At 28.5% G+C, this 24910-nt stretch overlaps 2 protein-coding genes across 12 annotated transcripts in view; one reads left to right on the top strand and one right to left on the bottom strand.

Moving 5' to 3' along the window:
• LOC123269792 (IQ motif and SEC7 domain-containing protein 1) overlaps positions 1-24910 on the bottom strand; it is a 142357-nt gene that overhangs the window by 22006 nt on the left and 95441 nt on the right. Inside the window, exons 1-2 of one of the 7 annotated variants that reach the window (XM_044735629.1) lie at positions 18284-18356; positions 13256-13800 (exon numbers count right to left, since the gene is read on the bottom strand). The exons of 4 other annotated variants lie outside the window; for them this stretch is intronic. In XM_044735629.1, the coding sequence (XP_044591564.1) occupies positions 13256-13479 (224 nt within the window). In that variant the 5' untranslated portion in view covers positions 13480-13800; positions 18284-18356. Of the gene's footprint in view, positions 1-13255; positions 13801-14086; positions 14345-18181; positions 18357-24910 lie in introns of those variants that run through there. 2 more of the 7 variants (XM_044735627.1, XM_044735630.1) reach the window with 2 other exon arrangements.
• LOC123269793 (S-adenosylmethionine mitochondrial carrier protein homolog) lies at positions 5968-21442 on the top strand. 5 transcript variants are annotated; one of them, XM_044735637.1, is made up of 8 exons: positions 5968-6175; positions 7335-7406; positions 20071-20167; positions 20245-20401; positions 20480-20589; positions 20661-20907; positions 21011-21143; positions 21224-21442. In XM_044735637.1, the coding sequence occupies exons 3-8, from the start codon at positions 20126-20128 to the stop codon at positions 21348-21350; spliced, it is 816 nt and encodes a 271-aa protein (XP_044591572.1). In that variant the 5' UTR covers positions 5968-6175; positions 7335-7406; positions 20071-20125; the 3' UTR covers positions 21351-21442. The 5 variants fall into 5 exon arrangements, with proteins under 5 accessions (XP_044591572.1, XP_044591573.1, XP_044591571.1 ...); XM_044735638.1 differs by lacking the exon at positions 5968-6175 and adding an exon at positions 7195-7213; XM_044735636.1 differs by lacking the exon at positions 5968-6175 and having other exon boundaries at positions 7226-7406.

Below are 24910 nucleotides of genomic sequence, written 5' to 3'. Positions count from 1 at the left end.
GTTTCCATAAGTATTTTTATAATTTAATATAATTGGCAATTTTTTTTAAAGAGCAAAAAAGTTTGTATAGTAAAGACGAAAATTTTTGACCCTGAAAAAAGAAAAGTTTGCCCATAATAGATAAATTTATCGACTCCAGGAATCGAACTCGTGACTATGACGTTTTTTTTAAGTAAAATCTTATGAGTGTGATATTGTAATTATTTTCTTTAAAATTGGCATTTTTAGCAAACAAGAGTATAAAATTAGAAACAATAATTTGTGTTATTTTTTTTATATAACATTTTTCATAAGATTAAAAATAATTTTATTTAAAAAATTCAATAATAAATAAATAATCTCACAATGCCCCAGACAAAAAAATTTAATTTTATCAATGGCCTCTTGATAAATCATTTAATAAAATACAGTAAACACGGCCATAAATTGACCAATTATAAAAACAATCATATACTAAAATTACCATCAATAAAATTAAATATTTATTTTCTACATCCACATTAATTTTCCAAAGACATTGATTAAATTTAACAAACACAAGCTTGTTATGATGTCCCGACTGAGTATTACTCAATAAACTTTTTCATTTCATAATACAACATCAAAACATATTTTTAAAATAATCATTTATTGAGAAATACTTTATCTCCATCCATATTGATAATTAAATTGATATCTTAATAAAATTGAGTACAGTATTTCTCTCTAAATGAATTTAATTCCAATAAGATTTAATTAACAATCGTCAATTCTAACACGTAACAGCTAAATTGTATCAGGCAATTACGGGGCCATCTCTTTGTAAGCCATCAGCTGACTGATTTCATTAACAAGTTTGTTTGGTTAAAACTTTACAAGAAATTGCATTGTAGTTTGTATATTAGGAAAATTAATGTGCTAAACTTTCAACTACACTGTAAAAAATTTGCGGAGTGAATGAAGAGTGAATGATTTTTAATTGATTCACTCCCAGCGGGAGTGATATTTACTCCGAGAAGGAGTTAATTTTGATTAATAATAAAATTCACTCCGCATTCACTCCCACAATAAATGAATTTAGAAATAAATAAATTTTTGTGAAGAAAATATTTTTATAAACCCTTTGTATATTTAATTATTAAAAATTTAATTTATTATTTTTAATAATATTTCATTTTAATTATTATTTATTTTTTTTTATAAATTAATTATAATTAAAAATTATCAAAAAAAAATATGTAGATATATATATATATATATATATATATATATGTCGGAGATGAGAATAGCTGGGTTTTTCCAAGGGATGCTGGGAAAATCCTAAGCACTTTTAGTTTTTAGGAAGTACTGAGAAAATATATAGGATAGGAGTACTTAGTTGTACGTAAGTATGAAACTAGGTACAAGTAGGTCTAGGTATAGGATAGATTCTGAAAGTATGTAAAAATTACAGAAGTAAAAGTATAGTTAAAAGAGGAAGAGAGAGATATAGGTACAGAGGTACAGGTATAGAGCAATTACTGAGCTCATGGGTCCGGTCGCTGGCCAGGCGACAAGAGTTTTTAATCCCTTAATTGCTTTTTAGAAAAAGGTAGGTTATTGGGATATTTTTATGAAAAATATTTGGGAAAACCCTTAAGCTTCTTACAAACAAACTTATACATATTTTTAATCTTACTACAATACATTTTATTAGGGTCTCGCCAGCTGCAAATGTGAATTTTATTATATTGCACCAAAATTACAATAAACTAAGATTTCCCAAAATATTCTTGCAGAGACGAGACTTTATCAATCGCTTGGCATCACTAAGTAAATTATAATCCGGTATAATTTATGGTGATGAGACACAACTGAAACTTTTCTAAGAAAATCTTAATAACGTTGTAGAAAATCTACAACTTAAATAATAACTACATCAATTAACCATTACTAATAAACAATAATAATTATTAACTAAATAATTATATATGATAATAATAATAATCAAATAATTATAACTAATGATAATTAATAGTCAAATAATAAAATTATAATAATAATAGTGAAATAATGATAATAATTAAATATTACTAATTATAAATAATAATAATTAAATTATATTACAAAGGGGTGGGTGAAAGATATGACCCCCACAAGTTTATAGCTAGAAAATAAAACTTAGCATTTTAATTTTTATGATTTAATACGCTAAGGAAATTTTAGCAAACTTTCCTTAAGTCTTTTATGACGGTAGGCTCGGGTTCGAAAGATCACATCTGCGGGTCTAACGTAGCCACAGTCAAGGGACAGCAATACCTAAATGAAAATCATCGGGACGTACAATTGCAAGACGTAGCTTGTGTATTTTTTTTAGAATAATTACCTGAAGGAGCTACGGATTGAAAAATAAGTTTTGAGAAGAGTCAGTTCTCTCCGAACAGTGAGCGATAACGGTTTGCTGTCCTTCTGATCGTGAATTCGTTCTCTTATCCAAGTCTGACGTCATTTTATTATTTCTAACGTCTAACATTAACGATATCTTATTTTGTTAATATTGTTTATATTATTAGTTCAGTGTGTTAATTAAAATTATAATTGTTAATAATTAAATAATAATATTAAATTATACTTCGAGTGTAGTGACTATATAATATTGTGTGTGTGTGTGTGTGTTACGCATAAACAAACATTGTTACAAGCAACTATAATTAAGTATTAATAAAGTTGTACGATATTTGTATCATCTGGATATTGTAAACAAATAATAAAATGTCTCAAGATAATAATAATAGTGTGCGCCCTTCTCAAACCAACGCTATTCCGACATATATATATATATATATATATATATATATATATATATATATATATATATATATATATATATATATATATATATTTGTTAAAATATATATTTAGTTAAAAACATCATTAGTTAACAATATGCAATGGGCTTTCTTTAATAACTAACATTTTCGTAAATATAAGCCCATTCTGATTTTATACTCATCAAGAGCTTTCATTTGAGTACCCACATGCATTTTTGATATATTTTATATATTTCACTAATACCATATATATAAAATATATAAAAAATGTTATGTAGGTACTCAAATGAAAGAACTTGATGAGTGTAACATCGGGATGAGCTTATATCTTTCAAAACTTCAATAATTAAGAAATGACATTGTATCTTGTCAACTGATGATATTTTTAAAGATATAAGCTCATCCCGATGTTACACTCATCAAGACCTTTGATTTGAGTACCTACATCAATTTTTCATATATTTTATATATTTATATATATTATATATATGTTAGGGTGTGCCAAAATGTAACTTCCGTGGAGAACCTTTTAAAAATGGAATTTTGAGTTCCGCTTTTAACAGGGGCTGCGTTTGGGCATTTCCTGAGATATTTTGGTGTGAGACGATGTATTTGATTTCCATAGAATTTTTTATCAGCTTTTTTAAGCTTAGTTTGGGCATTTCCGGTGAAAATTCAAAATTTGGCCGGAAGTACCCAATTAAATCTCCTGCTAAAAAATTCTATGAAAATCAAATACATCGTCTCACACCAAAATATCTCAGGAAATGCCCAAACGCAGCCCCTGTTAAAAGCGGAACTCAAAATTTCAATTTTAAAAGGTTCTCCACAGAAGTTACATTTTGACACACCCTAATAGATGTATATATGAAAAATATATCAAAAAAGCATGTGGGTACTCAAATGAAAGCTCTTGATGAGTGTAACATCGGAATGAGCTTATATCGCTAAAAACATCATTAGTTAACAAAATACATCATCATTCGTTAATTATTAACATTTTCATAAATATAAGTCCATTATGATTTTATAATCGTCGAGACCTTTCATTTGAGTACCCACATGAATTTTTTCATATATCTTATATATATGATATTTATAAAATATATGAAAAGTGCATGTGGCTAGTCAAGATCAACAACAATTTATAAATAAAAAATCTATTAAATAAACATTTTCTCGTGGACTGAATTGTGAATCTAAATCATTCTGGAATCCACCGGAAGACACACAAAAAATTTCATTAAAATCGATCCAGCCGTTTAGGAGGACTTCAGTGACAAACACACGCACAGAAGAAATATATATATATAAAGATTAATTAATTTTGAGATTTTTTTTGTAGAATGAAAATTCATCCTTATTTTATTTATTTTAAAAACTCCGAACGCGGATGTTTTTCGGAGTGAAATTCGAAATCACTCCGAAATCACTCCGCAAATAAAAACTCCGGATTCACTCCTTACACGGAGTGATTAATTATTTCACTCCGGAACTCCGAGTGATGGGAGTGAAATGGAAGTGAAATTCACTCCCGATTCATTCCGGATTTTTTACAGTGTAAAACTTGACATTTATAGAGAAATATATGTAAATACATGCATGCGCAATTGTTGTTCAGTATTTATTATTAAAAGTTAATAATATATATATGCACTTATTCAGCAAGTAGCTTTAATGTAAAAGGTAATTATCACCTGGAAGTTATACAACGTGCTAATGGAAGTAATTAATTTACGACACGATAAATTAATTATTCGGTATTTAGTACCACAATTTAATTTTGTGCAAGTTTGCTATTAAATCAGAGTTTAGATTTTTATATTGATTAACGGCTAAAGTTTCTGACGTTTACTTAAAATTTATATTTTACTATTTTCTTTTTGAAATAATAATATAATATAATATAATATAATAAAAATAATAATAATAATATTGCAAATGATGTAACGAAAAAAAAAAAAAAATATTTTTTATTATGTCAAAACCGGATATGGTCAATTCAGAAGACAATAAATATTGAAGCATCATCGGTTTAGCCGCTGAGAGAAGAGAAAGAGAATTTTAACATCCGGTGAAATCGAGCGGAAATGGACTTGGGTAGCAAGTTTTGATATCATATTAAATATATAAGTGGACAAGGATAATTCTATTTTCCACAAATTGCAATAATATTTATTGAAGAAAAAAAAAAAGTAAAAAAAAAATAACAACAAAACATGATTGTGATTACGATAATAGTACCAATGGATACGGACATACGAATATAATGCTATTGGGGTCACTATTATTTATGTAAAATAGCAACCTTGGCAAATGTACAAGCTTCACTTGTATTAATAGCAAAATGTTTTGAATTATAGAACATTTCTTGTTTGTGGATTCTTTTCTTATGACTTAATTCGATAGAAAATAATTCTGGTTTAAAACAGCTGTCGCTGCCTATTGTAGTAGTCAAATTTGATAAATAACGTTAACGTTTTTGATTAATAATAAACGCTGCGATTTATTTCAGAAAGAAAAAGGAAAACAAAGAACTGAATGTTTGAAATGTTAAAGATACATTTAAATGTAGGGAAGGCTTCAATGTCAGATTGTGTTACAGATAATATACACGTGAATTAATAAAATCATCTAATTATCAACAAGCATATTATGTGTTTCCTATTTATACTTTCGATTACAAGGTCGATTTATACTTTTATATTCATACATTGAAACTAAAAATATCTTTTTGGTAAAATCCTTTTTTTTTATTTAGAGTATAAACATTTTCACATTAAAACAAATATATACGTTTGTATATTACCAAAATCATCATTAATATAATCATTCACTTTTTCTGATACTATTTCTGTATTTAAGTGAATTTTTTTAATTACTATGTCACTAATTTATATTATATTTTATAATCGTAATCGTATTTAATATATTAGACTTCTTAATAGTATGTTTCAAATTATAATAATCGAACAAAATTGATAAAATAAAAAAAAAATAATTTTTGTACATACTATAGACCAAGTTTTTTTTTTAAATAATAATAATTATAAATAACACATATCGATTTCTACAATGCGGTTTTTCGGGTAATGACCTCTAAGGCGCCATATGTTAGAGTCTGGATATGGAATATGTCGTATTTTATTAAATTAATTATATATTACTTATATTCTCCCAAATGTTTCTCGATGCACTTTATCCAAAACTGTTATCTCAACGATGTATGATAATCAGTATATATGTTTCGTAACGATAGATACTAGTAGCCCTCTCTACAGTAAACTTAGATAATCTCATAATAATGTTATTAATTTATTTGTCAGTGCAACATTTTTTTTGGTTTCTGTGTTTATTTTAAGTATTTTCAAGGATTACCTCTCCACGTAAATAAAAATTTGTATTTGTATTTTATATTATAGATTTATAATCTGTAACATCGAAATTGATTTATTAGCAAATCGATTGTAACAGATTTCATTCATAAATTTATTTTACAGTTTAAAACAATTATTTCCCATTAAAATTCTCGCTTATTAAACTTGATTTAGGACCGAACAAATAAAAGCAGTCGATCTGAACCAAAAATGATATTAGGAATAAGCGATGTTTTTCAAATATTTTAATTACCAAATTAAAAATATTTTTAAATATTTTTTAATTATTTTATTAAAAATTTTTTAATTAATTTAATTATTTTATTAAAAATTTACATTTTTAATTATTTTATAAAGGTTTTCCCAACATTTACAATTATTTACAATTATAAACTAATATTTGATATTATATAAAGTAAATGAATATTGGTAAAATTAGACTTTTCTGGTAACGTTAAATATTTAATTTTTAGTTAGAAGTTTAAAAGTCGATGAAGTTGTTTGTAAACAAAATAATGATAAATAATAAGCAAACAAACTAGTTACTTACTAAATATTGATAGATATTATAAATAAGAGAACATCAATACTGTTCTTAATAAACTGCTGAAATATACAATTTAGAGTACTCTGTTAAAAAAAAAAAAAAAAGATTATTTTTATTGAGTTCATGATACGCTTATCAAAAAATCCGATTTGTGTTGATTATATAAGTAAGTTATATCTTGGTTAAGTTAAAATAGAATTCCTGTAATTTCGAAATTATCAGGTCGATAGTTCTGCTAATTAAAAGTTACAAGTTACCTATTTCATCACAATATCCGCTTTGAAAAATCCAAACAAAAACAAATACTAACTTGCTCTCATTCTTATTCTTTTAAAGAAGATTGAAGAGTAGAAGAACTAATTAAAATTTACTCAACTCAAGAGTCTTATTTTAAATATCCGCGGGAATTACGACAGAAAGTGGCGGCCTCTTTTACAACTGCAGCTGCGTCGATAACAGTTTCCTTCTATCTATCTAACCTTAAACTAAGTGTAAATAATGTACTTCGTAGCTCTTAAGTTTTTGATTATTTTATTCATTAAAATTTAGTAAAAATAGTTTGTAATTGCATAATTGTAAAAATAAATAACTGTTTTAGATATTTCATACATTCTTTTGCAGTGTTCCATACATTCGGCGATGATGTATTGATTTATTCCAGTGTACTTAATACCAAAGATACATTGATTCGAGGTATGTTAAAGATATGATATGATTGTTAATAGTGATGAAATTTTTAATATTTAATACTGTAAATTACTTCTGAAGTTGTCATTTAGAGGAAATAGTGTTATATTTTTGTACGCTGTACTTTCATTTTTAAAAGTTGTAGAAATTAATCTGGAATGTTATAAAAAATAATCGCCGGTGACAAGTATAGTTGTCTTATAAGTTTTAACTTGTAGAAACTAAACAGAAAAAATGAAAGAAATAAAATAAAAGTTTAGCGTAACAAATTACTTTTACTAAGTACTTTATGAGCTCTATTTATTAGTATAATTTCAAGTTGTTTTTTTCAGTGTTAGTTTTAATAAGTTAAACAACTTAAGTATCGCAATTTTTAAATTTGAAAAGAACAACTAACTCCCTCTACACATTTTATTTTTAAAATGTAACGCTTGCTATGATAATAATAAGTTTCATAAATTATTTACAGCTAAAAATCTCAATAAAAATAAAACTATTATTTTAAATATATTGAAATTATTTTTTGTTACATAAATTCATACTCCAATCCAGGTTATGATTTATGATTCGCTACCGATACAATATTTTGTCATATATTTCACCCCAGAAGAATAAACTCAGTCATAAAACCCGAAAACTATAACTTTTCTCCGAACAAAACGAGTTCAATAATAAACTGCGAAAATAACTAGTTATAGTAAAACTTAATTCCGTGTAAAGTTCAATTCTCAAGCCGACCTTTGAAGAATTTTAATTATGAATTCTTAAGAACATAATAATCTTTAATACCCTAGAAATTAATATGAAGATGAAAATAAATTATATCATACCCTAAAAAAATCATTATATAACACATACTATGATCTACATATCCATTTATGATTACCATATCGATTTTAATGTAACATAACCATAACTAAGTACACATACGTGCCTTATTAACAAAGTTATTGCAATTAATGGGCGTTCTCTTGCGGAAACCGAGAGCCCTCTACACTTTGATCATATTTAGATCTATACTCGCTTAATGCTCGCTTTAATTAATCACCTACTAATTGAACCGTGGTCTGTTTAATCACATCTTAGTAAATTAATCTCTTACTCAATTCTATTACTTTTATTATTATCACCGCCATAAAAATAAGTAATTACTTCACTTCAACAAATTTATTTCTTGAAAGTTTTCAAGTCCTTATAGTGCCCAGAATATCAGAGATACAAAAAAATCACAAGACACCGTTTTTGTATAAAATAAAATTCTCATCAATTTTATCATATCTCATTTCCTTCACAGAGTTTTAATGAACGTAATGACTAAAAATCTTACGAGAACTAAAAATTAGTCTAAGGTAAAAGCCCCAATATATGATCATGTACCAGTATATGATCACTCCATGTATTTGTATAACTATATTTGTGAATATAGATATACAAATACATGGAGTGATCATATACTAGTACGTGATCATCTATTGGGGCTTTTACCTTACTTAGAAATTTTTATTATTAAAAAAAATTATCATATTAATTCGTAATAGAATGTGATTCAGTGGTACAACTTGCGAATCGCGATAGCGTTAATGTTAATTACTTTGATTATACCTTCAACTTAACCGGCTTTCCTTCATAACATTTACAAATGAGTTCTTATATTATTTATAATATATATTATATTTATAACGATGATTCATTGCGATGTGTCCCTGAGTGTAATTAAAATCACATATATACAAAGATAACAATTAAATTAACAAAATAAATAAGGATGAAGATAACAAAAAGTCACGTTTGTCATTTTAAATTTAATTATTATTGCGATTAAGATTAACACTAAAAAGATCACAAGAGAGTGAGTCCTTGAATAAATTGAACTAATGGTGTGCAGAACAGTCGTCTTGACCTCTAAGAAAATTAAGGATTGGTCGCAAGTGAATATATATCTATATACATCGATTTCACTATATAAGTACCCGCGTCATCGCATGCACAGGTCAACTCTTTATTGAATTTTATTGTTTTTATTTATATTTTTTTTTTCTTAGCGGATTTCAATTGACTATTTATATATAGAGAAAGAGATAATATTTTTCTCTGATGAGAAAATCGCCCGAGGTCGTCTTATAGTAAAATAAAGTGAGTCGTACAATGTAACATATCTTGACTCTACAGTTGCGTTTGTATTTGGTTGTCTACGTCTTGCAGTCGCGGCGATGCAATTATGTTGGATAAATAGTTCCTAGAAGCTCGTGCCTCGTACCAGCAAATGTCTAATTGCCTGCTTCTACCTCTACCACGGGATATTATCGTATTCATACTATACTTAAATTAACTAGTTTAAGTGTTTAATTATCGAGTCTACGTACTGTACAATGAGTATGCTCAAGAACGACGGGAGTTAACTGAAAAATTGTCAACAATTATAACATATATTATAAATGTGTACATATAGATGTTTTTATTTGGTGTATGTCGGAAATTATTTGTGCGATATATAATGTCTGCGTCAGAGATAATGAACGTAAATAGGAAGTTATGTAATTTTGTTTGCTATAAGTATTTTTTTATTTTATAAAATTTTTTTTTTATTAGAGTATTGAATTTTTTTTTCTTTTTTTTTTTTTAGGATGCGTTGTCTAGACAATTATGTAACTTAATGAGATATTTAATTGGAACATTTTTATTTTTACCTATTTTTTGTGTTGTGTATAATTTGTACACGGAGAAAAAAATTTTGCTATAGGAACTCTATAGTAGTTGGTTAGTTGTAAAAAGTTCCAGTAGGTTAACGTATTCTTATAGTAACAATACCGTTTGGCTCCTGCAACTCTACATCGTTGAGCTCGGAGAGCTAAACGTTATTTACCTCTCACAACTCTACAGGATCGTTCTGAGACTATAACAAACTTTTGGAAGTCTGCTTAATAATTTTTTTTTACGATTTAGCATTGATAATTTAATAAATACATGCAGCAGAATGAATTTATATTGCCAACAATAATTGTATATGACAAATAAGAATATTTTGTGTTAAATTGGGTCTTTTTAATGTATTCCGATAACTTATCACTTATCACAATATATTCAACTAATAAATTAAATTAATAGTCACTGCAAATGAACCTTGAAAAACCGTAAATACAAAACTAACGAAATTCAATTTGACAAAAAAAAAAACCTATTTCCTTAAATAAATAAATTGGGAACTTAATTGTCCTCATATATTTTTGATAATATAGATTAGTAACAAAATAATTATGTTTGGCATTTTAGAAGGTTATGAAATATGTCAGCGCACTCTACTACTGCGCAACGTAGAGCATTCTCAACTATACCGTTTGGCTCTGAGAACAATCCCGTAGAGCTCTGAGAGCTCAACAACATTGAGTTATCAGAACTAAATAACATTTTGTTACTGTAACTCTACAACGAACAGTAAACTGTGTATAGTTGTGGTAACTCTACAGTTACGTTACCAGAACGAAATTTTTTTTTCCGTGTATGTGGGATTGTGCGGGTAAACAGAGGAAAGAAAAGTATTTATTACTAATTAAAATTATTGTGGAAGCTGAGAGTATCCAGATATAAGTAATTAATACACCCGCAGTTTTTGCTCCGGGAAAATAATTTTTTTAGTATTTACCTTTGAGAATTTTTTGATATATTCATAAGAATTTCAAAAATTAAGTTATTTTTAATTTTGATTATAATTATCTGAAAATTTTGTAAATTTGTGCGTTAGTTGGATACAATAAAAACTCTTTTGATGCGATAAAACATTTTAATTGGCTAGAATTTTTACAAAAATAAAAATACTTGATTTGAATCATAAATTTTGAAGTCGAAAATTTTTTTAATCTCATCATTCAAATTTCCAAAAATATTCTACGTAATTTCATAAAAAATTTACCGCTTCATTAAAAAGAAAAAAAAATCTCCAAAAACAAGTTAGTTAAATTATCATACCACAGCATCTCACATTAGGATGTTCTTCATTGTTGACATTTTCAGGAGTACTGGTACTCATACAGCGTACATACTTGTGCAAACTCAGCTCAAGCGACATAAAGTCCTTCTAAGTATTTACCTTTTAAAACGATTTAACTTTAACTTCAAAATAACTGTCCTAATTTGCCTTTTTTTTTAAATTGATTGCTCTCAAATAACTTGAAGTATTTATTTCAATTAACTCTTTTATCCAGAAAAACATTTAAAAATTCTCGAGAAAAATGTAATCAACGAATTTATTTTCGAAGTAACTATAAAAAATTAAATATGTTATTTAATTACTATTTAGTAATTTTATATTTTTTATATTTAATAAGATTTATGTAATACAACAGTTACTAAGATAATAAAATAACAGAAAGTAAGAGTGAGAGGATGGATGAGCTAACATAACAAGATAGTAAATTATTTCGGCAGTCTGTCGATCTTGAAACATAATTAATGATCGAGGATGATCCCGATCATGGCTATCTTATCCGCGTTAAATAAAACTTTCATTTAGTGTCATCATAACACGTTTAAGTGACGAGCAACTGATGACTGATGACACAACTTACATCTCACATCATATTTAATTCTAATGATTGACAACATTATTAATGCTGGTGTTTAAATAAAAATTACACGCCTTTATTATACGTATATCAATATGTTAAAAAATATCCGAAAGTTATATAGTTGTAAAATATATAATATGAGAATATAGAATTAAATAATTATGTTTGATGATTTGCCGAAGTACTACATGCTATGTAAAATATAAATATGTAAATATGTACAGTATATGGAGAAAATGGTCAAAGTATTGCATAAATTCCGTCATTGTATCTGTGACTGGTACGGCTATTTGATTGGACAGACGTTTTTTAGTTGTATTTGGATAAATTTCGTGAGACATAAAAGTATTTATTTTTGTGTGTGAGGTTTAATATAAGTGATGCTTTTGTAAAGAAACTAATAAGTCAGCAGATTTATGGTTTTTTTTATGATGTAAATACATTAATATTTAATTTTATTCAATGTAATGTTTGTCACGAAATATCATTTCCGGTTAATTTAGGTATTTACGGGATGCATTTAAATTTAAATAGGAGTATATAGTTGTTTGAAGATATTAAACTGTAGTTATATTGCGGGTGGGTTATTTGATGGAAGTAATTGTTGATGAAAAAGCTTTTTTGATTATTGAGGATGTCCGAGCACGAATCTGATAATTTGCAGGCATGGCCCGGAAGTTTTTAATGAAATATTTCATTTAATACTCCGTTTTTATTTCGGTAGATGAATCGATGAATATTGTATTTACTAGTGAAATATTTTTTTTTGTTTTTTTTTCTTTAATACGTTTAGTTCGGATAATTGTTAAAAATTAACGAAAATATTTTATTAGTTTCAAATGTCGTTCTCGTAATAAAAAATTGTAGCTAGACAAAACATTGAAAAATTAAACACAAAAAAAAGGAGAAGTTATTTTTAATATTTACAACTAAAAAATTATAAACTTGGTATTTTCTTCTACATAATTTTTGAAAAAAATTTACTTTTTTAAAAAAAAAGAAGTCTACGTTGTCAAAAAAAGTTGAATTTTTTAAACTTCAGTAAATATTTTGATGAAAAAATTTCAAAATTAATATGGTTGAAAAAAAAATTGAACAGAAAAAGCTTTCAAAGATTACCAAGTGCATTTTTTGTAATAATCAAATTATTTATAATTAAAAAAAAATTGTTGGACATCTGCTACAGTTTGATTTTAAATTAATATTTTGTCTAATGAACAACAATTACGATGACACTGTTACTCATCATATAAACTTTTTTATAATAAAAAAAAGAGTAATAAAAAACAATACCGATTGATAAAATTTGTTGGAGTGGAGTATCCCAGTTGCAAACGTGACCTGATGACTTTTTCCTGTACAGTTACAACACGTGAATTTTTGGAAGAGTGGTGAATTCTTGTGGTCTTAATAACCTGGTGATACTGTCGCTGCGGACTTTGGTGGTGCTGCAAAGTCCGGGAAGTTGGACAGGCGACAAGCCTCTCCCTAGGTTCGACCATCGTCATACCGAACATTTTATTTTTTAAATTTCACTTTCCTCTACTACGTGTAGAAGGTATGTGGATATGCATTCACTTACATTCAGTCACGACACTAATTTAAGTCACGCGTTTTTCCACAATCTGCGTTTCTCAATCACTGATTCTTGTATCATATAAAACTGACATTCTTAATACAATTTGTACGTATGTTACTTAATGTAATTAAATGTCTAATTCGAGTTTTATTTCTTTGGTTCGTTATTCACTTGCTATGCGGTGGATTTTTGGTTCAGATAATTATAATATTCGTCAGTTATCCTGAATTTTAGGTACAAATCACTGTATCTTTCGGATCTATTCAAAAATATTAATTCAATTATTAATTACAAATAAACTGCAAATGTAATGTAATTAATAAATGTAATGTAATTAATTACATTATTTGCAACTTGTTACAGATTAAAAAAAATTTTTTTTTAGATAAATTCGAATATGAGAAAAATTGTCCATAATTAATAAAAGTACACATTACGTAAGTTGGGTTGAATATTCTCGAGTGTAAAGTGAAAAATTTAATGAATAATGAAGAATATTTATAAAGTTGTTAAAGTATTTAAGTACTAAGTGAGGAACAAAGTACCTTGAACTTATGGAAAAAAATGAACGACCTTCAATGTTATCGACTTGTTCTATTTCTAGTCTTGGTATTTTGCCCAGTAGCTCTGTAGTGGACTTTAAAGTGGCACTTAATCTAAAAGTTGTACCGTTTGGGATTCGGGACGAAAATCATCGTCTACTAAATCCATATATCACACAAGTTAAGTTTAACAACTTTAGTATTGTATAGATTGAGATCATTTCAAGAGCTCAAATACGTTATCAATCATTCCGGTAATTTAAATCAAAATAGATGTACTTCAGATTATGACTTTTCTTAACTGTGGGTACACAAAAAAAATGTTCTTGAATCAAGTATATAATTTTGAAGAACTTAATCTTCTTGATTTGAGTAGAAAAATTCTTGAACTAATATAATTTTTCTTGATTTAAGGAAATTTTACTTGATTCAAGAATTTTTCGTCTTGATTCAAGACAATTATCCTCTTTAAAATTATTTTCTTGGTTCAAGAATTTTTGTCTCGAATCAAGTTAATTTTTTTTTTTCAGTGTATGTATAACTTTCGAGATTAGGTATAAATAATGATGAGGGTGATAAATTTTGCAGAGAAATTTTGATTGCGTAAAAGAAATGTACGAATAAATTTTAATTTCGCATAAAATTAAAATTTTTGATAAACTAAAAATTTGAAAAATTTCCTGCACTGTTTTTTTTTTTAATTTTATCTGAAAAATGATCTAAATTTGCTTTAGAAATTCAATTGATTTATCAGAATTCATTCAAAACCGACGTGAATAAGAAAAAACGATCAATTCTATAAGTGGAAAAAATCCACTCAAACCCACAGAGCACTTCTTCATTAATTTCACTACACTAGTTCGGATTAATTAAAGGTTACAAAAAGAAAGCATTTCTATAAGCTTGAAAAAGCCTCCATTCGCATAAAAAAATTTCCTATAACGATACTTTCTATAAATCTTTTAGAAAAGACATATTGCATGCATATTTGCCAATAATCACTTAATTAACAAAACTAAGATGCAAATCAAAATGCGGAACAGAAAATTCCTGTTGGATTGTTTTTTATTAGCTTTCAATATATATTTATAATTTGTCGTATATGACAACTTTCTAATTATATAGAGACGTAAAATATGAATATACAACAACACATGATACGATATGATACGATCGTATAGTATGATCAACGGAAAACGAATAGGAGCATTGTCCTAATATAATGAAAAATGAGAAAGCGACATGAATTTGTAATTGAGATGAATAAAGTTTACTCTATACTTAACTAAATTATTGCTTAATACGATATAAAAATATCAGTAGTAGTAGTAGTAGTAGTAGTAGCCACTAATAGTAATAAACAGGGCATTTAGATCTTGTCTTAAAGGAAAAACATTGTTTGATCATGTTTATGTTTGCTGATTTACATTTGAGTAAATAAAAGGTTCTATGCGTTTTGTATTTATATAGTTATTATTTTATATGACGTGTAGTGTTATATACACGGAAAGAAAATTGAAGGAGTTTTTACTATTTTAATATTGTAATTTTTACTAAATAAAATAGTAACGGTGGACTATACTTCTCATTTAGTAATTTTTAGGATTTACTATTGTAAATTTTATCCAACAAATAAGACTAGCAAGAGTCGTAAAAAGTCGAATACTATAGAGCAAATTATACAATATGTGTTTGTGAACTTTACAATTCAACTATTGTAAAAATTCACAGTTGGTTTTTTTAAAAAAAATATTAGGGAGGGAGAGAGATAGAAGGTTGGACTAATTGGTACCTGTACAGTAATAGAAAAAAGAAAGCGAAATTTTCGTGCTATCTGGGAATCGAACCCAGAACTCTGTGTTGGCAGCCAGAGACTCTCCCTCTACGCTATCCGAGGTAAACTAAGGCGCATATCCTTTAACATTTACATAAACTCGAAGTCTAGCGCTGTGCACGGCCATCACTCACACTAATTGAGAAACATTCCAATTCAACTATTGTAAAATTTGCTATAGTTCTATTGGTTGGAAAGATACAGAGGCAGCACTGGAAATTTTCATCTCTTACTTTTTACAATAGTAATCGTATTTTTTCATGAATAAATAGTATTTTTTCTTCTAAAATATTTGACAATTAATAGTAATAAAAGTATAATCCAGCTTTACAATAGTTGTATCGTAAATTATCCCAGAAATTTTTTCCCGTGTATGTGTATATTGAAAATGAATAGAAACTCAATCATGTACACCATATCATGGACATTTAATAATTTAAAATTCAGGGCCTAGATACTATGCGACACTACAGACTAATATGTCACAAGTATAAAAGTATATACCGTTTGTTCTTCTTTTATTTATTTATTTATTTCATATATATCAACGCAACGAGGCCGCACGTACGATATGGCTAACTTGATGAATAACAATCAACTAAATCACTTTACTTTATTGTAAATAATCTCCCAGATATTTGCTAAATTATTTTGTTTTATAACCCATCAACGTGTTCAAATTTGTTGGGTATGCATCGGAAAAAAAATTTTATACGCGTGACGTCAATTCAGTCTTATCACAATATAGCAAAAATTTTTACATTCAGTCTAATTATTAAAAAATTCAAATATTTACTAGAAAAATTGTAAAATTTGATAGTTTCATTGAAAATAAAAAATTATTTTTTATTCCAGAATTTATAAAATTAAAAACTAAAATTGATGTCAATGTTATGAATTATTGAGGAGTTTCAAATGTTGAACAAAAAATTGTTCTGTTCGACCACCTCCAACTTATTATATGTGCTTTTCAATTACAAGTTATGGATTAAAAATGTATTTAAATACTGCGGTGTATTTTGAATTTAATAAACTTCTATTAAAAAAATGATTGTAGAGAATTGTTTTGATGAATAAAACAATTAAATCTAGTGACTGGCTTAAAAATGGTACGTGAGATTGCGGCTTTTTGTGTGATTACATACAATAAAAAATGAAAATAAAAAAATACTGAAGCGCTATTTAACATCCTTTTACTTTCCGTGTATTTTTGTTGTTTTAAATGTTTTAACATTTTTGACCTGCTGCTTTATGAGGTTTAAGAGAACTTTTTAAAAATATTAAACGTAAATATTAACACAAGTTTGATCATATCATTTGAACTTAGATCTATCTATATTATCTTCAATTTATTGTGTATCAAAGTAATTCTTTTCTCATAAATCGACAATTATATTAAATTCTTGGAATGAATATTTAGCTATCGTCGAAATACACTTGGGAAACTTTCAATGTCATTTTGAAATAACATCTTTTGAGTAGTCACTGACTCTTCCTATAGATTTTTCGAGTTTTTATGATCAAAATTTCTTGTTTTACATCCGTTGGAACATCTTTAGAATATAAAAGTTGAGTTTTTTAGTTTTAATATTCTTATGCCTTTTATTAACTTTTCAATGAAAGAAAGTTCAAATAAATTTTTTATAGCAAAGTCGTAACTAAAAGCAGGTAAAATATGTCATTCCTAAAATTTACATTCACTAATTTTGATTTTTTGTATATAAAATCTACTGATTATTATTTTTTGATTCTTTCTTTAGTAAAATCACTCCAAAATTAACCTAATATTTTTTTTTTACTGACATCTATTTTAACTAGTACATGAACGAAAATTTCAATGTTCCAACTTATGTGCATACTATGCAATAATCGAAACATTCAAAAAATGAACTTTCAAGTTTTCTAATTTCAATTTCGTTAAATTTATTTTTGCTATTATCAAGCAAATAAATTTTAATCATGTATTTAAAAAGTAGGTCTCCATAAATAATAAAGAGTTGCACTAAAAATGATAAATTGTCGCATATAACAGATCTATCCTATGTATCCGTTTGTAGTGTTTCTTTGTAAATTTCATCACTATTGTTCCTCTGTTGCTAAACACACAATTTTTCTCACGTCAATTCGTTCTCTGACATTAAAAAGAACTAATAATTTTTTTCTCTTTTTTTTCATTATTATATCTTTTTCTTAATAATGAAGAAAAAAAAAAAAAAAAAAAAACACAAACATGCACTAATAAACGGAATATAAAAAATAATTACACTGTTTTGTCCTCGGTAAATGATGTAGATGATTAGTGGAAAAAACCAACAAAATAGATAATCGTTACTTATAATTAAAGAGGACAGTAATACAAAAACTACCTGACGGACCACCGCACGCGTCGATTCACAGACGTGAACTATCCATACGATGCTGCCGTTAGCTTTTGATACGGTAATGGAACTGTCAAAGTTATGAGAGAGGTGGTAAACAGTCAGTTTCACTCCCACTACAAATATATAATACATTTACATACGTATATATTTACATTTACATAGAGTATCACGATGCTATGCCTTTTGCCTTTACTTGCTCGTATATTTTACCAAATAATGATAGTTATGTTAGAACTCTATTACATATAGACGCTCCATGACGTCACACGTCACTGATATGATACCGGAATAAAATATGGAAAATACCAATGATAAATTCTGTTTGTACAAGTATTTTTATGCATCAATAATAAATTGAGCGGATAGTTGATACTCTGTACAAAAAATCGGGAGTTTGTTTTTTTGATCTGAAGTTATTCGCGATAAAAGTTAAAAAGAGGTAATGGTTCCATTTTAAATAAACTTGTCCTCCATGTTGTCACCGCAAAATTTCTCATTCATAAGTTTACACCGAAAGAGCAGTGTTAGTGTCTTTTCTAATTAATAGTAAGACACATAATAAACTATTTATTGCTAAACAACTTGGAGTGTTTCCCATCTTGTAAATTATAGCTTAACGACTCGATAATTATACCCTGACATTTAGCCATAAAAATAAAAATTCAAAGCACTCGCAACCACAGCAAATAAAAAAACATTCATCATGCACGCTATTGAAAGAAGATTAATAAAATTTAGGTTTCTATGCTATCTATAAACTTATTTCTCATCTTCCATATACTCCATACTCAGATCTATTGAGGTTGAAGTACTCACTCGCACTCTTTTAATAGATATATATGTATATATATGTTTATAACTTTGAGCCAGGCTATTATCGAAAGTTTTACATTAAAAGTACTTAGCTATATATTTAAACATAACTAAACCGAATCGAGTACGTATGAAAAATTCTACGACCCACATTCTGCGCACTAATTGGTTTGTTTGTTTCAAGCTTTAAAATTCTTTTATTTGTATTATTATTATTATTATAACTATCTTATATCCAATAATCCATAATTAGTCCGCTTATTTTTAAGCATGCTGTACGACTATTTTTCCTTTCTATTGTTGTACAGAATTTTTTTCCTGGACAAAAAGTACTCACAAAAGATGATTTTCTTCGCAGGAAGTTATCCTTATTGCCTGTATCGAAACTTTTAGATGTCTCTTATAAGTATTAAGAAAAAATTTTTCTCTTTTCACATCCTCGAACTTACTTTTCATCGAATCAAGATATAACCCAACTTTATTTTCATCCGTAGACAAAAAACTTTAGTGGGATTTTTTTATGCAATGAGATTTTATTTACGAAGGACAAGATCGTATCAAAGATATTGTAATAAGAATAAAATTTAATGCTAATACACTTTTTACGCTGTTGAGAAACAATATTGTTTAAAAGTAAATATACTTGAAGATATTTTTTGTTTTATATGATGTCAAATTTTATAAGAAAAATTAATCATGAAACTTGATTTGATTTATTTAGCTATCATAAAATTTTTATGGTGATGAATTTAGTAGAAATTAAAAGAAATATTTTTAAAAATTTTTACTCGTAGTTTTTTTTTAATTTCTACAAGTGCGAATTTTTTTTAATATTTTTTTTCAACGTAAGTTATTTTATTAAAAAAATGCAAAATTATTATTATTATTAGTTATAAAAACTATACTTATAATGAGACAAGAAAATGTTTACTGAATAAAAAATATTATTCAATTTACAGCTTTCAGGACTGAGCGAACTAAAACCTCATAAAAATATCTGAGGAGACAAAGAAGATGGAACCATCCCGCAGAAATATTTTTTGGTCATCAATGATCGTAAGTCCTCATCTTAAGAATCGACTCGTAAAAAGAAACTTATGCTCTAAAAATATAAATAAAAATATTTATTACAGTCTGGAGCTGCCGCTGGACTAGCTTATGACGTAATATTTTTCCCGATGGAAACAGTCAAAACGCGGTTGCAGAGCAAACAAGGGTTCATAAACTCTGGAGGGTTTAAGAAACTTTACCGCGGTCTCGGACCAGCGATCGCTGGATCCGCTCCTTCAGGTAATATTATTATTATTATTATTTATACATTTATTCAGACAAGCAGTACGAGTTCTGTAAACAATTTTTTAAATATAGCTTCGTTGTTTTTCGCGACTTACGACGGATTCAAGGAAATCGTTCAACCGTATGTTGAACCAAAGAATTATCCGTTTGTTCATATGGGAGGAGCCTGCGCTGCCGAATTGGTAATTTACCTTTTTTTTAATTTCATCATCATGTAAAAAGTCAAAACGTTTAAACTGTTTTTATGTTAAAGATGGCCTGTCTTATTAAAGTACCTGTTGAAGTATTGAAGCAACGTCGGCAAGCACTTTTAACTGACGCTCATCCGGCAATTCTCGGCATAAGAACTCTGTACCGCGGGTATGGTATTACTCTGCTCCGTGATCTACCATTTGGGATATTTCAAATGCCTTTATGGGATTTTCTTAAATTATCGTGGAAAAATAAAATGCAGCGGGATTGCACGCCACTTGAAGGAGCCATCGCAGGCGCATTTGCTGGTAAAGTATTAGTAATTACTGGATACGATTATTTTACATGATAACTTCATTATAGGGAAGTTATAAAATGATTAATCGATTTAATTTAATTATTTTTTGTTAGGCTCCACTTCAGCAGCACTAACTACACCGTTTGACGTCATAAAAACAAGAATAATGTTGAGTCACATTTCGCAGAAAAGAGTTAAAATTTCAGACACCATGAGAGAGGTTTACAAAGAGAGAGGAATTAAAGGGTATCTATCATGCTTATTAATGTTTTAATTTTTTTTAATCAGATTCATTATAATATTTTTTGTATTTTTCTCTTTTTCAGACTATTCACCGGCATTTCATTGAGGACTTTTGGGTTTGGTCTCAGTAGCCTAATATTCTTCGGAGTTTACGAACAAACAAAGTATTTATGCTCGATATATTTGTTCCGTGAATCACCGAGGTTGTGATAGGATTTAAATAAAAGTATTGGTTGGTTTTAATGCATTATGTAAATACTTTAGTGATAAACATCAGAATAAACTAATTGATGAGTAATTTTTATAATTCTTTAATTATTTAAATAATTAATGGTATTTTTAAATGTTTTAAACGGTTTATTTGATAAATAAATTATATAAATTTTCGGTGGGACAATATATGTAATATAAATTTATGACTAGTCTGGACGTAAATGACTGATGCGGGATGGGGGTTGATTTTCCATTTCAAAAATGATGGATGCTATCATTAAATGTTAATGATATAATTAGTAAGGTACAGTAGTATGATTTTATGGTTCTCACGCGATTCTTATAAATAATAAATATTGAACTAATAATAATAATGATCGTATGAATTAAAAAATGTTTATTATTATTATTATTATTATTATTATGTTATTAAATGCTCAGGGGGGTTGTCCCCGGAGTCCGATTCTCCGAGGGCCCAGCCTGAGCTCCATCCATTACTGCTGTACCACTCCGCTCAACAAGGCGGTTAGTGATCACAGCAGGCCAAAGTCATTTTCCTAAGTAGACGGAGGGAACCTAGTATGACAGCCTTCTGCATCCTGACCGCCAAGAATTCAGCTTTTGATGAGCAAGCTGGAACTCTGGCAAGTGAGGATACAAAAGACTGTTTCATCCCTCCGAGGACGCCAACAATCAGGACGACGAGCTTGACACGGTAACCTGGGTAAAGTTTGCCAATTTCAAACAGGAGATCCTGATATATCTGTCTTTTGTGCTCTTCTTTGGCTGAGATGTTGTATTCAGCCGGGGCCGAGAACTCAATGACATAAATGTCACGAGTAGCCTTGTCGAAGAGCACAATATCAGGTTTGTTGTGATCGATCCGCCGAGTTGTTGCAAACGGCATGTTCCAATAAATTTTGCAACTGTCATTCTCAACAACCTGGGGAATATCTCCTGGCAGATAAGGCAGCACTGGTGTCATATCAATACCGTAGTAATGACGAAGATAGTAGTACAGTACTCTCAGGGCAGCGTTGTGACGCTGGATATATGCACCTCTCGCCAGCACAGGACATGCTGACAAAAGGTGCATGAGCGTCTCCGGGTGTTGTTTACACATCCTACATGACGTGTCCAGAAGCTGCACCTGGAGCACCTTGCTACGGTATTCTAGAGTGTTAATGACACCATCTTGGCAAGCAAATATGAACCCTTCAGTCTCGGACATCAGGCCAGCTGACTTTAAGAAGGAAAACGTCAGCTGGGTGGACAAGCCATGATCACGCACGTGTTTGAAGAACACGCTGTGCATGGACTTGTCCATCAGTTCGCCTAGGAGTCTTATTAGGTGACGGAATGGTAGTTACGGACAATGTCTCGGATAGCTTAACTGGTAGAGCCTTTGGCGCGTAACCAAATGATCCGGGTTCGAGTCCCGGTCTGGGCTGTCTGAATTATTTTTTCGGTTACCGAAAAATTCCTACTGAGTAAGGTCCCTCCTCCCCCCTTTATCCTTTATTTCCCCAGTTCCCAAATTTGTCTTTAATGACAAATTTAGCTATAAATTATGGCTCTTTACCGTAAGATGGACGGTGGTGTTTATTACTCGGTAGGTCTTATTAGGTGACGGAATGGTAGTTACGGACAATGTCTCGGATAGCTTAACTGGTAGAGCCTTTGGCGCGTAACCAAATGATCCGGGTTCGAGTCCCGGTCTGGGCTGTCTGAATTATTTTTTCGGTTACCGAAAAATTCCTACTGAGTAAGGTCCCTCCTCCCCCCTTTATCCTTTATTTCCCCAGTTCCCAAATTTGTCTTTAATGACAAATTTAGCTATAAATTATGGCTATAAGTTATTATTATTATTATTATTATTATTATTATTATTATTATTATTATTATTATTATTATTATTACTGTTTTTCATTATCTTTAAAAAATTTTTCTTAAATAATTTTAATTATTTAATAGGCAGCTCAGTTCTTTTTCAAATTAATTTTTGTTATTATCATGATCTTTGAATATTTAGTAAATTATTAAAAAAAATTTTTTAAGATAATGAAATACCATCATCCCCGGTCATTAGTATCGAAAATTGATGTAAAAATTAACTTAATAATAAATTATTATTATTATTATTATTATTATTATTATTATTATTATTATTTACACAGTCGTTATCGAAGCTGTATCTCAAACAATAATAAAAATAAAAAAAAGCAAATGACAGTATGTAATAATTCAAATGATGACAAACCATATATACTTTACAATTCTATATATTACATGTATGAAAACAAATATATGAATGAAAGGGCGTATATGTAAGCAAAGTAAAGCAAAAGACGGATGTATGTAACGGAGCATTTAGAAATTTGTATTACGTGGTTGGACGCGCGAGGAGTGCATGTGCACATAATGTTACATGGTTAACACAGTCCAGAGTAGAGTAGATACAGGCGAAACGGTATTAAGTGTGTGCACGCGTGTGAGCAACGAATCGTAACCATTTACTTAAAGTACCGCTTCTGCTTATCAAAAGTATTCTGTCTCATTATACACTGTACACTCTACACTTTCTAGCTCTTTCTTAAACTTGCTAAAAATATACTTATATTTATGTCTATGTGTGTTTAGCGTTCAAAGTTCGGAATGAGGGTAAACTTAATACGTGACGGGTGATATGTGTGATAAAATATGACCGGTAATACGGCTCATCAGGTCAAACTTTACTCTCCAGTAGCAGGTCATTGGGGAAATCAGTTGACCGTCAAATGACAACTTTAATCATCAGCCTTTTGTTGCATAAACTAGAAACTCTTCCTTACTTTTACTGGATTAACATAATTAATTGCAATTAGGTTTTGTGTAATTTAAATATCCGCAAATTTGTGCCAACGTTAATATTGTTTTTTCAAAATAAAATTTTTATGCAAGCCAATTTATCTATAATTTAAAAATTCTGAGTGAATTATCAAAGATATGAGAAAATCATAAAAGACCTTTTTTATGGGAAATTCAATTTTCTATAAAAAAAAGTTTTGTTCAATTTTCTCGTACCTCCGATTTCTTCGAAATAATTTTGAGTAAAAGTGAAAATTGTAATTGTGTACTAAGAAAATATTGACAAATATTGTATGAATGTACTGAGAAAATTTAACGAGTCACAATAAAGAATAATTTTCACTTAGAAGTAAAGCTTTTACTCTTAATCTTTAGTGAAATATTACGCCGACACTTGGCTCGTGTGGTATATTTCAAAATGTTAAATAAAAGAAAATAAATGAGAGAACTGCAGCATTGCTAAAACAGATGCTTGAAATAAAGTGCAAGTATGAAACGTTTCATCTTTTACTTTAACTGTTACGTGTAATGGATGTATAGATCCTTTACTTATACATTTTTTTATTACGGTTAAGTATAACCTATAAATATGTATACCCTGGCGCCAGAATATTATTTTTATAAGTATTTTCTGGCGAAATAGAAGATTAAGAACAAGGAAGAGGAAGAGGAAGCTAATGAAAAATATATATGTATTGTTTAGACGTCTA

This window comes from Cotesia glomerata, linkage group LG7, assembly GCF_020080835.1.
Source record: "Cotesia glomerata isolate CgM1 linkage group LG7, MPM_Cglom_v2.3, whole genome shotgun sequence".
NCBI classification, from domain to species: domain Eukaryota; kingdom Metazoa; phylum Arthropoda; class Insecta; order Hymenoptera; family Braconidae; genus Cotesia; species Cotesia glomerata.
Note: the sequence above shows the minus strand (reverse complement) of the source record. Positions and strands in the feature narration are given on the sequence as shown.